The sequence below is a fragment of the Chlamydotis macqueenii genome, chromosome 21, assembly GCF_036417535.1.
Source record: "Chlamydotis macqueenii isolate bChlMac1 chromosome 21, bChlMac1.mat, whole genome shotgun sequence".
In the NCBI taxonomy this organism is placed as follows: domain Eukaryota; kingdom Metazoa; phylum Chordata; class Aves; order Otidiformes; family Otididae; genus Chlamydotis; species Chlamydotis macqueenii.
Genome location: NC_141576.1, coordinates 5831134 through 5847889, shown reverse-complemented (window position 1 = coordinate 5847889; position 16756 = coordinate 5831134). Strand labels below are relative to the sequence as shown.

Genomic DNA, 16756 nt, shown 5'->3' with positions numbered 1-16756 from the left:
GTGACCCCATTTGCTCAATGAAGCATTATAGAAAACGGCTCATTCAGAAGACAAAGCTGCAAACAAAACCATATTTATTAGAACAAGCAGTTTGCTTAGACCAGATGGTCCCCAGTATGGAGACGTGGCTGCACTGCTTCTGCTGTCTGTCTAGCTGTTGGGTGAGTTGGCTCACGAGGTTTAGTCCTGCCTCAGAACCAACAGCAGAGGATTCACCTTCTGCCTGCCTGTCAGCCCAGGCACATCTCACCCTCACAGGTACCTGTCCTTCGTTCTTCTTGAGCAACCAAGTGCGCTTTCTCCCTTTGCTATTCTCCAGCTTTCACCTCTCCTGGAGCAAAACGGCTGCGGGTCGTTTGGCAAGTCCCCGTGATTTGTCTGCTTGCTGGAGCCTGGTACTTCACTGCTCTCCGTCTCTGTCTCGTGCCGCAGACTGGCTGGGAAGTGTTTGACAGAATCCATTACAGAGGGCTAACACAGCAATTCTGATAAACTAGCAAGATCAGTTTAGAAGGAAACAGATAATGTTTCATCTGAAAGGGGCGCATGGACGCCAGCTCTCACGAGGAGGGGGGGGCGGTGAGAAACAATGAGGTTACAAAGTTTTCTGAGGAAAATTAATTTCTAGAAATTGCTAGATTGTTGCCCTTCCCCACAAGTCTATACCACTCAGAAAAGGTTTTTTTTTTTTTCTTTGTATCTTTCAGTGAGGGAATCCAGCATTTCTTTTCAAACATGCATGGAAGCGATGGCATCTTTTCCCTCAAGAGCATCCATAGTGGTATAACTGGTGTTAAGAGCTGGATTATTTGCAGGCAAAGCTTCATCATGCTGTTTCCAGAAACTGAAATGCTGGTAAGCAGTGGGGAACAGGTTTTTCTGCCTTCTCTTCTTAGTTCTGCCACAGGATCTCCTTGGCCAACCCACCTCCCTGGGGTTTTTTTTTAATGTGCTAAATTAGGATAACAAGTTACCTTTTGACTGTTGTTAGGATCAGAAGAGGACTTGCCCCAAGGCAAGAGCTTCTGGAGAAAGGGCTAGTGGTGAGATGGGATCTTAGCTCTGTCTCTAGGCAGACAGTGGCATCATCCCCACATGATGGGGACAATGCAAAGCAGATAGCAGTGTTTAATAGCACCTTCTGCTGGCCCACAAACCAATCTCACTGGTGGGACAGCATTTTGGGCAAAGGAAGATGCATTATTAACAACTGCTAGCCAGAAATCAGAAATAATAGGAACTTACTCCACGTAGCCTGCAGTCAGTGACAGCGTACCACGAACCTTTTTCTGAAGCCTCACCGAGCAGCTCCAGCTCTGACCAGCCTTTCAGTACTTTGTTTTCCCTTTAATATATTTAAACCCAACTTCTCCAGGTCAGGATTCACTGTGTTGACCTATACTTCTGGGATAGGTTTCACGGTATTGAAACAATACTAGGAACAAAAACCAGTAATATCCAACTGGCTTCCAGGTAGTCTTATGTACATTTGCAAGACAGATTATATTGCTGCATAGCTGCAGTCTGTGTCCCCGCGTTACTGTAAAGGGAAAGCCAGGCATATTGGCATTCCACAGGGAGATCCATCACCGGATGCAGAGATCCAGATCCAAATCCCCCTAGAGTCTGGAGCTGTTCGGACACGCAGGCTGAGGGTCCAAGCCCATAGATCTAAGTACTGGTGGCCAGAAGCTTTACCTCTTCCCTCTGAATCATCCAGTATTGCCCAGAGGTTTGTGCAAGCTGGTGGCCTATTCTATCCAACATTAGGTTCCCAAGTGGCATTCAGCTAACTACTGTTTCTCAGGGTGAAGAAACAGCATGTTACTGGAGAGTCCCAAACCTTTGCCTCTTCAGTCTCTGCAGGTCTGGCACATGGAAAGCCCAGAGGCACTGAAGTATCCCACTCAAGCAGCCAAGTGTTAACAACCTCTCCAAAGTCTAATTTGCCTTTGATATAGACTTAATTGTTTGCGTCACCCACTGGGCGAGGGGGAGGGCTATAAAAGGGGCTGCAGCCATTGTCTGAGGCAGAAGAGAGCCCAGAAACAGCTCCCTCTCCCAGTCTTCCTAATTCAGCACAGTAGTCACAGCCTGCACATCATGCAGCTGGTGGCCAGCCTGGTGTCCGTCTTGCTGCTGGTGTGGAGCGTGAGAGCCACTGCACTGCCCGGAGAAGAGAGACTGGCAATACAGAGCACCAGGGTGAGTATAATGCACCCTGCACAAGGAGTTGGGTGAGGCTGGGAGCACAGCAGGCTGCAGCTAGGGGAGGGGTAATCAGGGCAAATTAGGCTTTACCTGATACAAATAACTCCTCCACCCCTCTTTATTCCAAGGCACTACAGCTTCATACGCTGCTGAAGCACGGGCTATGACTACAGCTAAGTAGCCTGTTGATTTAGGAAAGGTACGAGGGCAAATGCCAGAAAGCTGCAAAAGTAAGGTCTAAGCTAAGCAAAAACTGTCAAAAAGAACAGAGCGGAGACAAGAGGGAAAAGGAGAAAATATTGCTGAAAGTGCAGCATGAGAAAATAAAGCAGAGTACTAGAGAGGAAGAGAAAAGATATGCAATTGGTAAAATTATCAAGGGAGATGATATTTTAAATAGGACTCATGGGAAGGACAAATGTTTAAAAGAAGGGTTCAGTAGGAAAGTAACAGAGGAATAATAAATGAAGTAATTATATCAGAATAAAATTGCTTTTTCCAGAGTAGTATTCACAAGGGGAGTTATACTGACATAGTTCTGCTAGAATAATTACACTCTGAACCAGCACAGCTTTATGCAGTGGCAGAACTTATTATAGCAATATAATTATCCTACCAACTGGCAAAACTCTAATATTATAATGGCTGTAGCACTATGATAACTTTGTTTTGCTGGACTATTTCCCTAAGAGGCCAAAGGGGTAGGAAGCAATAGCATAACAAAATCACAAGCAAGTGCTCCGTTCCGCTTGCCCTCGCCCTGCAGTTTCCTCACCTGCATGTTCCTTGCCATCCCCGAGGTTCCTCCGAGCTGTGGTTAGTCACCCCGCACTCTGCCAGTGCGGTTCACAGCTGGATCCGTACGGCTGCTGTTGTTTCAGTCCTGCAGAGGAGCTACCCAGAGAAACGAAGGATCCCAATATCGGTTTTAAAGGCACTAACTTCTCCTTTGTGCATATCCGCATCATTTTTTTTCTGTCGTAGTGTTGGCTCCAGCTCATCCATCAGTGTCTTACTGCTTCAGGAGTGGGCTCACATCCCATTAACAACGAAACTGTCTGTGAGAAAGAAACGTATCCAGTGTGAGGTGCTAGGGCTAGCATTCTGTTAGAGATCAGGGCTTCTGCAGCTGGCTGGGATTAACCCTTCTGGGGATAACTGTAAACTTTCAGCTGTACATTCTTACAATAACAAATCCAGTACTTAGAAAGTAAACTCTGCAAATGTTAGCTGCTGCAGAAAAAAGAAACAAGTTGTAGAGAATAAATCAGTAAATAAGGCTTTGGTAAAAATGAATTAAAGTGTAATGACTCTTTGTCTTCTACATGCGGGTGCTTTCAAAATAATGATAGAATAGATATAATGGTTCTCTTTAGAGCATTCTACAAACTGAAAGATTGTTAGATACTGATGAACCAATCCCTACAGTCACCAGCGCTGTAACTCAGAAAAATGTTTTAAGTATGAAGAATATATGTATTTTACATATAAACCACTAAAAAATGCATAACAATGCAAAAGAAAGATCTGCGCATTCTGATGCAGTACAGGGAATTGAGCCGCTACTCAAGTGTGCCACAACCCACCGGTGCTAAGATCTCTAGCTGCTGCCAGAGTCTTGATCTCCTGCAGCTCAGGAACAGCTAGGAAAGGATGTTAGCAATGGATTAAAGCAGGGGAAGAGCTGCCTGGTTTCACTAACAGCCATGGCCGATCATGCACAAGGAATATCCCCAACAGCAGGCTGAGCTTTGCCTTCCCCATCCCTGAGTCTGAAGCTGCTGGCTCTGCTTAGAGCAGGTTATTTCAAAACACAGCACTTACAGCTAGGAAAGAAGCTTACAAGGAAGACATGACCCAGGAGACACATTTAGCTGGGTGCCCCAGTCCCAGTCTGTCTGCCAAAGGCTCAGGACATTTCTGTACTTGCAGCACAGATGTAGGAATTAAGATGGGCACAAGCTGGCTTTTATCTTTTGTTTGCTACAAACATAGCATGTAATTTTTCTGTGCCTCAGTTTCTCTTGTGTGGAAGCAGAGTTAGTTAATGGAGTTAAGAAAGTGATTAAAAAATATCCATAAACATCCTGTAACGTAAACTCAAAATAATGCTGCTGCCTGTATTTATCCATCTTTTGAGCTGCTCACCAAGTGGTCCTCTGCAAATGTTGGTGCTGACAGAGCCAGTGGATAGAGTGAGCAGTTCCAGCAGCAAACATGGCATTTGTGAGATGTGACATGGAAATGTGCTTCCAACATTCCCACCTGCATGGGAAACAGGATCTGTTCCCGTCAAACCTTCTATCCCAGCTTGTCCGCTCCGAGCTGCCTCTGCTGATGAATCACAGAGACCAGGCGTACTCAGGCAAGAGGCAATTCCTCAGACTGGCTGGATGTAAAGTTAAGAGAAACAAGATAACTCACAGCTGGTTACTGACAGAAATCCCTCAAGCCCCAAACCACAGGCTATGCTCTTTCGTGTAATGCTATGGCAAGGAGATGCAGCTCAGCAACTCCTCTTTCATTCTGCCTTCCCTCAAGGTCGGGCTCTTGAGAGACAGGTTCTTGTTCTTGAAATAGGAGCTGCCTGTCTCCGCTGATGAAACGTTTTCCTCCAGATACTTAGGGCATCTCTCTCCCCACCAACCCAGCCCTTTCCTTTGTTACATTTCATTCTCAGCATTTCACAGTGGGTTGCAGCCCCTCTGTGCTCTTAATTTAATATTGCTCTGGACTCTGCCTCTTCCCCAACCTTCCCACCGCAGATGCTGGGCAGTCAGAGCAGCGAAGGGAGCACAGGCTTACTGGGAGAGAAGGCAGCTTGGCGGTCAATTAAATTTAATTAGTGCAGGCAGCAAGGGACTACACAGCCAGTTCATGCCCATTTGTTAGCAGCTCTTTTCCTTTTATAACATAGCACATGTGCTTCTCTGGGAGAATGGAGGACCTGCAGCCACAGGTTCCTCAGCTCCAGCACAGCTCTGCCGATGGAAAAAAGCATCTGCTCTGAGGAGAGGGCACCAGAGGAGGCAGGGAAATTAGAAGGGACGCCATGGGGGCTGTTCGCACCCTGCAACAACCCCCTGCCTCGACAGCCATTGGGGACAGGGCCTCTGTCTGTCACTTTCCCCTGCTCTCTGCCCGCAGGAACAGAGCACAGTCCGGAAAGACGCCATCCTGAAGATGCTGGCGGGCCTCCTGGACAGCATGGACACGGGGCGCGAGGCAGCCTCCCCGGATGTGGAAGCGGAGGGCAAGCTGGAGGAGGAGCGAGCGGTGCTGGGGCAGCTCGGCCAGCTATCGCAGCGGGACCGCAAGGCCCCCTGCAAAAACTTCTTCTGGAAAACCTTCACCTCCTGCTAGTGCAGTGCGGCCTGGTCCCGCCGGGCTGCCCGTCCATGACCACCCTCCCTTCCCCTCGGCCGCCCTGTCCCCCTGAGCTCCCTTCCTTTTCTTCTCCACCCCTGAGAATAAAGCATGGCGCCTCGGGGACTCGTCTCTGCCTCTCTGCTCCCCGCGGGGCTGGGGTGGCGCGGGGCGCGTGGGGCCGCACAGGGAAAGGCAGGCAGGCCCCGCCACGTGGGGGCAGCCAGGAGCCGTTGGAGGCAGCGGCCATCTCGTGGGGCAGCCGTAGTGGGCGGTGGCCATTTTGGAAAGGGGCTTTGCAGCTGTGAAGAGCTGAGGGTGTGCAGTGGGGCAGTGGCAGGGGCCCAGGCAACGGGGCAGGTGCTCTGTGCTAGCCCCCAGGCAGGATAAGGTGATATGCTGTGATCTGGAGAGGATAATTTGTACCCAGGCAGGTAGGAGAGCAGCCCCCCTGTGATCCTTTCCATGCTGGCTGTGATTTGGGGGTGGCTGAGTGAAGCACCCAAGCAGTGCTCCATGGGTGGGGGGTGCAGGGGTATTATTTTGGGGGTGTGAGAGGGGGAGATGTTCCCAGAGCCTGGCCCACATTTGGTTTGACAGCAGGTGTCTCCAGAGCAGTTCTCCAGGAGCTCTGGGGCTGTGTGTGCATCGAAATGTGCTCTACATCTGAAACAGATTGAAATAAGCCGCCTGTGATCCCAGGGGCAACAGCTCTGACTGCTCAGGTTCCCTCATGGTTTACTGGGTGTGTTGTCATCTTGCTTTAAAAAAAAAAAAAAAAAAAAAATCACCTGATTTTTCTTACTTATCTTCTTGCGTGCCGTTTGCTGTCTGGAGCCTAGTAGGGCCTGGTTTTTTTTTTTTTTTTTGGCTCTCTAAGTAGCTTTTTGAACCTTAGTTTTAGAACTGATAGGTAGTATAGAAAAGGTAGACGTGTCTGAGTTCAGCACAGATATTTCTGAAGGAGACTGCTGGCAAAAAAAAAAAAAAGGTATTAACAAGTTGAGTTTCGGAGCTGGGAGGATGACCACACAGAAGAGCAGAATTTAGCTGTATGTTACTGGTCTCCAAGGCCTGACTGGTCACTGGTGAGAACTAGAAGTCAGTTATTTGTAGTGGCTTGCTTTTGCGCCTTTACATTTTGCTTTTGGAGGCCAGCGACCATGAGGTCTCTCGTCTTAACAGCAGCATTTTGGATTAATCAGCAGCCAGCCTGTTTTCTTACAGTTGAAGTAACACTTCTAACTCCCCCGCTCTCCCTGAGCGATGAGCGACACAAGCACTCCAGCACCTAGATGGGCTGGCTTGCTGCTGCCACTTTGCACTCTGTCAGGCTGCGTTTTCACTGCGTCATTTGCCATAGAATTTTCTGGCTGTGTGTCTCTGGCTTGCAGGAGGAGTTAGAGCCCTGTGGCTTGTTTTATTTTTCACTCCATAATGAAAAATAAGATCCTTGCTGGGGGAACTCGCCAACTCAGTATATGGGTAATGGGATATGGAGCTTTCCAACTGTGTTGCCTGGAGCACCCAGCTAGGACGCAGGAGACCTGGTTTTATGCCTTACTTTGCTGCTGGCATTTGCATTTTGTCATTATCTTCCTTTCAATACCTCCGTTTCCTTGTCTTTAAAATGAGGTGATAGCTCCTGTCTCTTTTTATAATTTTTCCTGAGATATGTGAATGACATGTGCTGTAGAAGAGCTAATTATAGCCATTATTGTTACTAAGACCTGTGTAGCAGTATGAGACCAACCAGGATGCTAGTTCCTTAGAAGAGTTGCCTTATTATCGACCGTTAAATCTTGTCTGTGATAATAACGTTCAGGACCACGTGTAGTGAAAATGAGAAACCCCACAGCACATAGACGTAAGGATTGCTCCCACCAGAGACTGCCTGTTCAGTAAACACTGTATGCAGTATTATTGAGTGGTTCCTGGAGAAGAGAGTAGTCCGGCTGCTCTCAAGGTTGGAAGTAAATGTGGAAGTTGAATTCTTCTTTCATCCCTACAGATGGCTCCTGCTAATGCAGGCTGAGGCGCGCTGGCTGAGCACCAAGCAGGAAGCCTGGACCGCCGCTGCACGTGCTGTGGATAGGGGCCAACGCAGTTGAGGCAGGTTCTTTCATCAGAGCTGAAATCAGGGTTGGAGTTGGATTTAATTGTGCAGTTTCCTTGGTAAGTCAATGTGCTGAGGCTGGAGCAATGTGAGATCCTGCTAATGACAGCACTTAGTATTAGAGAGCGTAGCATGATGAATCAGATTCAGTGGGAGGGGCGTAACGAAGGGTTATAAATGTGTCATATATGGACATTTTCTATTTAAATTTTCACAAAGGAATTGAGAGTCTTGTAATGGTATATGTCGAGCAGAAGGGAGCAAAAGTATGTTATTTCTTTTTTAGATGCAGTAGCCAATGCATTTTTAAGTCTTGTCACAGCTCAGAATAACTGTGTGTATGAGCAAGTGGATAATACCTATGAGCTATCTCCAGATTTTAAAAAAAATATTAAAAAGCACATTAAAAAAGTAAAAAATATTCCAGAAGGCAAACTTTTAAAGTTAACTAGCACACACAGTGCTGACCTTACCTAATTGAGTGCACAGTCCAGTGGTATTTACTGTTTTGTTTTTTTTGTTTTGAGGGTTAAATTTTTTTTTTTTTTTTAACCTCAAGGTAGCTCATGCTTATGCATCAAGCTGCAGGCAAGTGAAGAAAGTATCATGGGGACAAACTCAGCTGTGAACCTGCAGCATATTCAATACCCAGTGGTAACTCTGTGTAAATCCTGTGCCATGATAAATGTGAAGTAGTCCAAGGTAGCTTATTCCTCAGTGAAAACAGAGTAAATTTCATTTACTCTGAGGTCAAAGCATGTGCATATTTGAACAGGTATGACAGAGGAACTAGGGAGGTATTAATTTGAAATTTAGTTCCTTCCATGGTGACTTGTTTGTACGTGCTTTTAGCAGTGAAGATCTTGTTTTCATACATACTGAAGGTACGCTAGCAGGGAATCAATACTTCACTGGGTGCTTTTTCAGCCTCGGACAAAGGAGATTTTTGCAATCTGGCAAGTGGAATTAAATTTGGTGGGAGCAGAACAGTACTGCCTAGTTTGGTGGTCCTGTGTCTGACATTCTCAAACAATGCGTGGCCCGTGAGGCACCTTTAGCATTGATCACAGCTACAGAAAATTAAGGTTAAACCTAGGATTGCAGGGAGAATGAAGCATAAGGCTGCACAGGGTGTCTTTTGTCTTATGTTATTATCATATTTGGCTCTGCTCAGAAACACTAAACGTGTGTTTGAAAGCAGTGAGTCCATTTATTTAAAAAAAAAAATTGTTTTGAGGTTGATGGCATATAAGCAGTCAGATGCAAGTGTTACATGCAGTCGGATACAAACTGGGAAAGGAGTAACCAGGTTTGCACTAAAGGGGAGTCTTTTCTCCAGTGAGTCGAGCAAATTTTGGTGTTACTCTTAGTCGTAGTGGCTCACAGGACGCATGGTTTTGACAGCCTTTGTCTGATAAGTTGGTGGTTTAGATGGCAACAAACTTGGCAACATCCATGTGACACAGAGGCACAGCTTTTATTTATCTTTCTTGCCAGTATGGGCTAGGAGATTTGCCTTAGCTTTGGGCGTGGTGGTGGGAGATACTGATTGAAGATATTTTGCTCTGTGTTGTAACCATGATGCCACATACACCTGTCCCTGTGGCTCTGCTGACTTTCCTGCCACACTAGGTTTTGTTGAGTGGAAGAATAACACAGGTCAAATAAGGCATTTGCTCACTGTCTATTTGTTACTCACTGTAAATAGTTTGCTCAGTGACCCTGTTCTCTGAGCTCTGAAAGCCTCTCTCTCTTGTGAAGTGGGCTTTGAAGATTTAACTTCAGTTACTTCTCTGAGCTCCTGTATTGCCAAACCCCTCAGGAACAGCAGGCTGTACACACGTTTTATATTCCATGGAGACTGCTCGGAGAAAGCAGCTCTTCCCCTGACCATACAGAATGTACAGTAGCTTCATGTAAGATACATGCAACGTAGGAAATCCTGAGTACAAATGACCTCTTGGTGAATTGGGAGGATGTCTTACACAGTGGATTTTTCCTGTTTTTGCTGAACCCTGATAGAACTTCAAGGGATTTGAGAGGAGGATACCAGGGAGTGAGAGGGAGTGCCAGAGCACTGTAGGTTTTGTAGACTAGGTCAGAAGGACAGGCAGTATGAGCGTTTTGTGCTTTCTGATGAAACTGTAGAATGAAGGTCTGTATGCTGTAAATGCCTGAGAGATGGGAAATCAGAAGCTGCTCTCTGCTCTTCCAAAAAGGATTTAAGAGATGTAGCTTTTTTTCAGAGATTCACAAGGAGTTACATTCAGAGTTAGCACTAAGGCAGTGGGTGACAGGCAGGTAGGTAAAAATCAGTTATCCAGAAACACACAGCAGCCTGGGACTTGTCAACACAGCAGAATGAAGATTCTGACAGATTATTACTGCAGAGTATCGGTTGTGTTTAAAGTTGCTTTTTATTTCATAATAACTACTGAGCCTTTAAAGGCAGGAAATATTTGGGAGTCAGAGGGCCTGTGTCGTGTAAGCGAGATAGGAGCTGATGGAGAACAGCACGCTGCTGTTCAGCAGCTTGTGGGAATGAGTCCTTTGCAGAAGCCTGGGAGTACAACCGGGGACTCGAAGCTATCAGCCTGTAACCCAGACTGCTGAGGAGCAGCCGTACCCCATGCAAAGGGAGATCAGTGTAACCGCCTGCGCTGAGCCCCTGAGCTCAAGGCACGTCTGATCTGCGTGTTCCTCTTTGCTGACTCCAGCACCTTTGGAGCTGACTGAGCTCTCACTCTTAGATTTCTATCTCATTTTGCAGCCTCGAGAGGGAGGTACCGGATGAAAAAAAAGCCAGCATTTCAGTCTCTTAAGATAGAAGCTTTGGAGAGAGCTGTTTAAATCTGGATTCAAACCTTCCAGCGTGTCTGCTTCCCACTTGTTAAAGTTATGTAGGGCCCGTAGAAAGTCTCAGAGGAAGCATTTGGGACGTGAAGGAAATCTGAACGATTCAAATCCGTGTCTTCTGCCTCCCCAGAGAATGTCTTAGCCCTAAGTGGCAGGCTGAGCTGGGTAAGGGTTGTTGTCTAGCAGGACCGCAGCGCAGAAGGGAATTAATAGCTGTGCTAGAGGAGAGAGCATATTGTTTCCCTGGGCTCGGGGCATTCAGCTGGGAATGAGGAGTTTCTGTTCTAGCAGTACCTTGGGGACCTGGAGGACTCTTGTTTTAAACCAATTAATGGTTAGTGTTAAAAATAATATATATAAAAGCAGTCTTTACAGCTGAGACCTTGTACAATTTGGCTTGAGGTCAGGCCTACTTCCTACTGTAAGATTATTTGCTGGTTAGGTAAGTGTGCTGTTAAAAAATGTCTTCAATTTCACTGGGCTGTACTTGGCTGATGTATTTTAGTCTCCTCTTGACAGAGAGAAAGAAGCCAAGGATTTATGGCTGTGGAAAGCTGCCCATTCCTGGCTTGTAGATTCCAGAATTTGTCCAAGAAGCTTTTGGTCCCTTAGATGGCGAGTTTAGAGTCTGTCATTTTAGACACGTTGTAGCTTCAGTTGCTGTTACATAGAGGGAAGAGTCTTCAAATCTGGTTGATTTAACTGGGACTTTATTTATGTGTTTGGACAAGAGCAAATTGTCTAGATAGCACTGGGTGACTTGGTCTGCATTAGTGAACCTAGCACAGGGAGCAGCTTAATTAATAGAGAAAGGGAAAGGAAAGGAGAGTATTGCTGTGATAATATTTTATACAGAGCTTTTAACGCTTCTGGTTGGGACAAGACTCTGTGCAGGGAGTCCCCTGCCCAGAGTGAAAGCTACAGCTCAGGACATGATTCCACACAAGCCTTTTTTTGCTGTGAGAGCTCTGCCTCTGTCCTTGCCCTTGTGCTAATCTGGTTAGAGGTGAATCAGTCCCACGGTGAGAGGGGCCTTGCCAGGAGCTTTGGTGCAGGTGTACAGACAGGGAGCTGCAGCTGCCTGAAAAGCCATGGATTTACGCTTCAGGAGCCCAGAACCATGGGGAGCAAACAGCAGTCTTTGTGCTTTAAAATATTGGCTTGCAAACAATGCTCATCTTCATCTGTGAACTGATGAATTTACCCACTGCTGAGAGCCGGCGGGCTGGAAAGTGCCCTCTGATTGCTCTTCCGAACAGGATAACTGAACCCTGTCCAGAGCTGGAAGGCAGCTTGTTACGCCATGGGACAGAGTGGGCTAGAAGCAGAATAACTGAGAAGAAATACTGCTGGTGGCCTTTTGCTCTACTCCAGAAGGAAAATGGGGATGTCTCCGTATTGCAAAGCTGTCTAAATAGTGTGTGACTCAGAAGCTGTGCAAGAGGATACACAAACCCAGTAGAGTGAGGTAAGGGAATGTCCTCCCTCCCTTTAACCATTTAGTCACAGGCAGGCTTGCATTTTGTCACTGTTATGTTATTATTGTCTCTTGGTATGGAATATGAAATTACTGTGTGTTATTGCTGAAGGAGGGGGTGGCTGTGCCTGTTTGTGTTTACGTATCCTTCTTTTCAGATAAGCAGTTGTTTCCATTTTTATTTAACTAGCAGTTTTCATGAAGCAGCCTTCTTGAGATGATCTACCTTTGCCAACGTTCCTGTGCATCAAACAAGAATGATAATTCCTGTTTAACAGGACACAAACTAAAGTACCAGCCAATGTATCGAAGATCTTGTGGGGAGCAAGGAGAGTGGGGACCACAGTCCAGGAAATCTCTCTCTTGGGCAACAAGATACAGCTATGTCCAAATTACTGCACCTGGTGAATCTTCACATGGTTCTGGGTGTCTCCGTCTTTGAACAGTCACAGCCCCAAGCAGTGCTCTCCGTGGAAGTGTGCCAAGAACAGCCCATCGTTGTCAGCTCCTGTATCAGTTGTGGGATCTAGGCAGGTGGAGAGACAGGTTAATATGTTTCCTGTTTCTGTAAGCCCTGTTCTGACAGCTGGTCAGCTCTGGCTGCAGGCCTCCGTAGCCTCTGAATGGCAGGCCATAAATCAGAGCTGGCACTTAAAAGAGGAATTGTAATGAAGGCTGAGAGATTTGAGGAGAATTGTTTTCCTGAGTCTCATCCCATTTTCACACACGCATACACAGACGCTTGCCCTGTCCCTCAGAAACAGTTAATTAGGCTTCACCTCTCTGGGAGGATAAGACTACCTGATAAATGGGATGTCATGGGCAAGCACTGCCCTAGCATTAAGGGGATTATTTCCAAATTATTTGAAAAGACTTAGCACAAGGACAGAAACCATAAATAACAAGGAGCATGTTGGAATGTGGGAGACAGCCTCATGAGCCCTTGGGAACTTCCCAGTGCAGAGTGCAGATGCAGAATGCAAGGAAACTCCATCTCCTAGAGGGTGTATTGCAGAACAAGTGGGTCACCAAAGCAGTCAGCCAAGGAAAGTTCATTCTGAGTGGCTTCCCAGATCACTGCGGCAATGCAGGCTGCGACTGAGTCCTGTCTAGTCTGCATAGAATTGAGTATGAGATGCCCCAGGCTGGCCACCAAGAGCAGGTTAGCCTAAGAGGTATGTGAAATGCTGCTTGCAAAACACTGCTGGGCTGTAGGCTTGCAGTGGCAACTTACGGCACAGGAATCATGGCCCAAGGTACAAGTGGCTCCCATCTTGCAGCAGGTGTTTGCCTGCTGCATACCTTAACTCTGCACATGTGTTGGTGAGTGTACGGCACTACACTGATGTCATCTAAAAGATGAGCTTTGTCTTACCACAGATTACGTGGAAGAGTTTGACTTTTCTCTGACATTTGGGCTCTGCTTGTGTCTGTTTGTTCGTGGAATACAAAAATTATTAACAAGAAGAATAACTTGAAGGATGAGGAGTACTGCTGGGAGATTACCCTTTATTGTGCCCACTGCATAGTTCCATGTCCATGTGTTCTCACGTGTGGCTGTGGAGGCTCCTTTTGCTGTGCCTGCTCAAGGCTTTCATAATAGTAGAACAGTTGTTTAATTTATCGTTACTATCTGTATTGCAGGAGGCTGTATAGTCCCTCAGCTGAGGCTGATTCAACAGTCTGTCAGGCCTTCTTTTAGCAGATCTGCCCTAAAAGATGCTGCTTCTCATGCTGAAGATCAGTATGAGTAGAAGAGGTGAGACAGGAGAGGAGAAAAGTGAGAGAACATGCAAGTGGCTGTCAAGGCCATCAGCAGAAGAGCAGTACGAGAATAGGACATTGCTCCGTAGACTTCCAGATCCAGTTAAACTGAAAGTTCACAACTTTAAATTCCTCACCTGTCTGAAGATTGTAGTGTATTAGGGGGGAATATTGCAGTGATACAAGTGTAAAAACCTCACAGTCTTTGGAGACTTTCTTAAATGAAAATATGTTTCAAAGCAAAAATCCATTTGGTCCATCTGTGTCCCATTACTAAGCTGGGGCCATCATCCATTTTCATTAGGCAGGGCCGGAGTGTGTGGGTGGGGACAGAGGCCCAGGCAGCTGCCCTGGACACCAGGCTAAAAAGCAGCATATGGAAAAGCCTAATGTATGTTAACAGGCATCAGAGACCGAAATTGAAAGAGTAATGGCCCATCCACATGCGGTAGCCTCAGTGAGACAAACTCTCAGCACCAATCTGTCAGCTGCAATTTTGGGTCATTACAGTGCTGCTAAGCAGAGGCTAACAGACAAGTTAGAGTAATCTGACTTCAGCAAGAATCATTCTTCCAGCCGTGCTCGCGCTCTGGCTCGGTTTCCTCCTTGCTAACATACATCAAACAAAATATCTTCCTTTCCTCAGAGATTCTTCCTACTGGGCCTCAGGGGATCCCAGCCAAACATTTAAATTACGTGCAATGATCTTTTAATTTGCTGGCTGCTCGGTGGCTCTGTATTGCTCTTGCCACATCAGATAAACACATGCTATAGCAAAACTGTTTCCCTTTTGCCTGCCCCACAGAGGTGTACCTGAACTACTTTCCTTTTGACCATCCAGAGTTTCTTCTTTCAGTTTTAATTGTTAGCTAAGGAGGCCGAGAGCTTCACTAGAACTGTTGAGTACTCGGTGCTGTGAGAGCCTTGGCATTCAGGTTGGAATACGGATATTAGATCCAATGTCCTCGTACCAAATTAACTCTGCACACAGCCAAATGGTTTTGTTTGCCTTTCTAGCAGAGCTGAGCATTGCTGGAGCAAAGAAAGCTCTTGCAGCTCTTTGGTGGCTAGCGGAAGTCACTGGCAGATACAGCTGGGGTGATTTAGGATATACTTTCCTAGACTCTGTGCCTAATTTTAAATTACAGGATGCTACAGCGTCTGCCAGGTCTCCCTTTGCTGGCCAGCAGGCCCAATGCCTCCAGGGTATGTCAGCAATTTTGCATACAGCTTTAGGGGTCAACAAGTTGGGCCTGCTGTTAATAGGTAAAAACAGGTGACAATATGTCCAGCAGGTGTGAAAAAGTCACTTGTTCTTAGCAGCCTGCTAATCTCTTAATCTAGGGAGCATTTTAGTACCAACACCTGAGCATTTGTTTTTGTACAGCCAGGTTATGGCTCTGCCTGTCCCTGAAATGCAGATTTTTCTGAGACAGAATCCAGTGCTTCGTTGGTATGAGCTCACTCCTTTCTAGTGCTTCCATTTAATTGTGTTTTGTTGAAAACTGTATTTAAGTGCTGTTATTTTCTTCTTGCAGATTCCCTCTGTTGTTTGAGCTTTAGTCATGACTCCTGCAGAAACTTCAGCATTGTGGATTTCACTAACCGCGTTGAAAAATGAGGACCAGGAAGCTCAGGTAATTGTGCCACTCAAAGACAAAGTTAAATTTCTCTGTGAAACAATAGCAATCTCACCTCAAATCCAAGTGTTTGACATCGCCCAAAACAAAAGCACTCAGGAGCAAAGGATGTTTTGCTGGTTAATGCTTTGTGAAAATTTCTATGAGAGAAGCAAAAACGAGCAAAGAAGCTGAGGGGTAAAGCATGCATATAGCACAGAACTCTTGCCCTGCGTTTTCGTGGGCTTGGGTTTTTTTTTTTTCCTGGGGCAAAAAACCAAGAGCTTTAGGGTGGAATTCTGGTGAAAGTGAGCTTAGATCTAGGCTGAAAGACACTGTTTGGTTTGAACACTTCCAGTTCCTTTGGGCAGAAACAGATTTGACGTTCCTGCCTTAAAAAATAGGATGGATAAGGTCAGCCTTTGTAAAAGGCAGCACATCTAGCAGGCACCTACCTTGCTTATCCCTGATTTCTGCTCCAAAGAGAGCAGAACAATCAGGGATCCAGGACATCTTTGAAGGGCGGTCGATTTGAACGAGTTGGGAAAGGCATATTATTCCATTGAGGTGGTAAGCAAAAGCCAAAGTTTAGCACAGCTGGTTGCTTGGTAGGTTTGAGGTTTTTTCCTTAAGTGCCACAGGCATTTTAATATATGGGTTCTGATTGATGCGACTGTTGGCTCTGACATGGCCTTCAATCTATTTTCTCCAAGGCAGGAATGAGGTTGTGTGTATTCAGTGAGGGATTTAGCCAGGGGGAGATTTGTCCATTTCAATGTATCATACTAGCTCTTTAATGTCTGAGCAGTAGCTCTTATTTTGGGCGTGCTTTGGGCTGGCTTTACTGTTTATCTAGATTAGTGAGATAATAGCCTCTTTGTTAGGAAAAAAAAAATGAGGTTATGGACAATTGCAGAGGAAAATAAATGGTGAAAAATGTTTTAGAGATGGACAGGGGTCTGTAGAAAATGCATTTGGATGTATATATGGACAAGGAGCCTGTTGCAAGTGGGTTTAATGAATTTTTCAGTCCTAATGCTACTGAAACCTATTCTTCAGCATATTTCTCAGCTTCTCCCTCTTCCTGAGGGAGGAGGGAGCCTCAGGAATTTACTATCTCCTCCATTCTCAGCAGGTTATATATTTGTGAGGTGAATACAGTTCTTCACGGTGTTAATTATTGCATGTAGAGGAAGAGCGGCCATGAAAGAAGAAGGAAGAAATTAAAGGGAGATGGAAATAGAGACAAGCAGCCAAGCTCTGAGTTCCAAAGACAGACGTCGTGGTCTGTTGCTGAGAGCAACTTATCTGCTGTGGTTTTGATGTGGAAGATGAATTCTGGGTTCC

General features: G+C 46.0%; 1 protein-coding gene across 1 annotated transcript; it reads left to right on the top strand.

Annotated features, from left to right (window-relative positions):
- The first annotated feature begins 1843 nt into the window (after positions 1 to 1843).
- On the top strand, positions 1844 to 5703 carry CORT (cortistatin). The gene is made up of 2 exons (XM_010122590.2): positions 1844 to 2205; positions 5359 to 5703. Exons 1-2 carry the CDS (start codon positions 2104 to 2106, stop codon positions 5572 to 5574), a joined length of 318 nt encoding a protein of 105 aa, XP_010120892.1. The 5' UTR covers positions 1844 to 2103; the 3' UTR covers positions 5575 to 5703.
- Positions 5704 to 16756: the final 11053 nt, after the last annotated feature.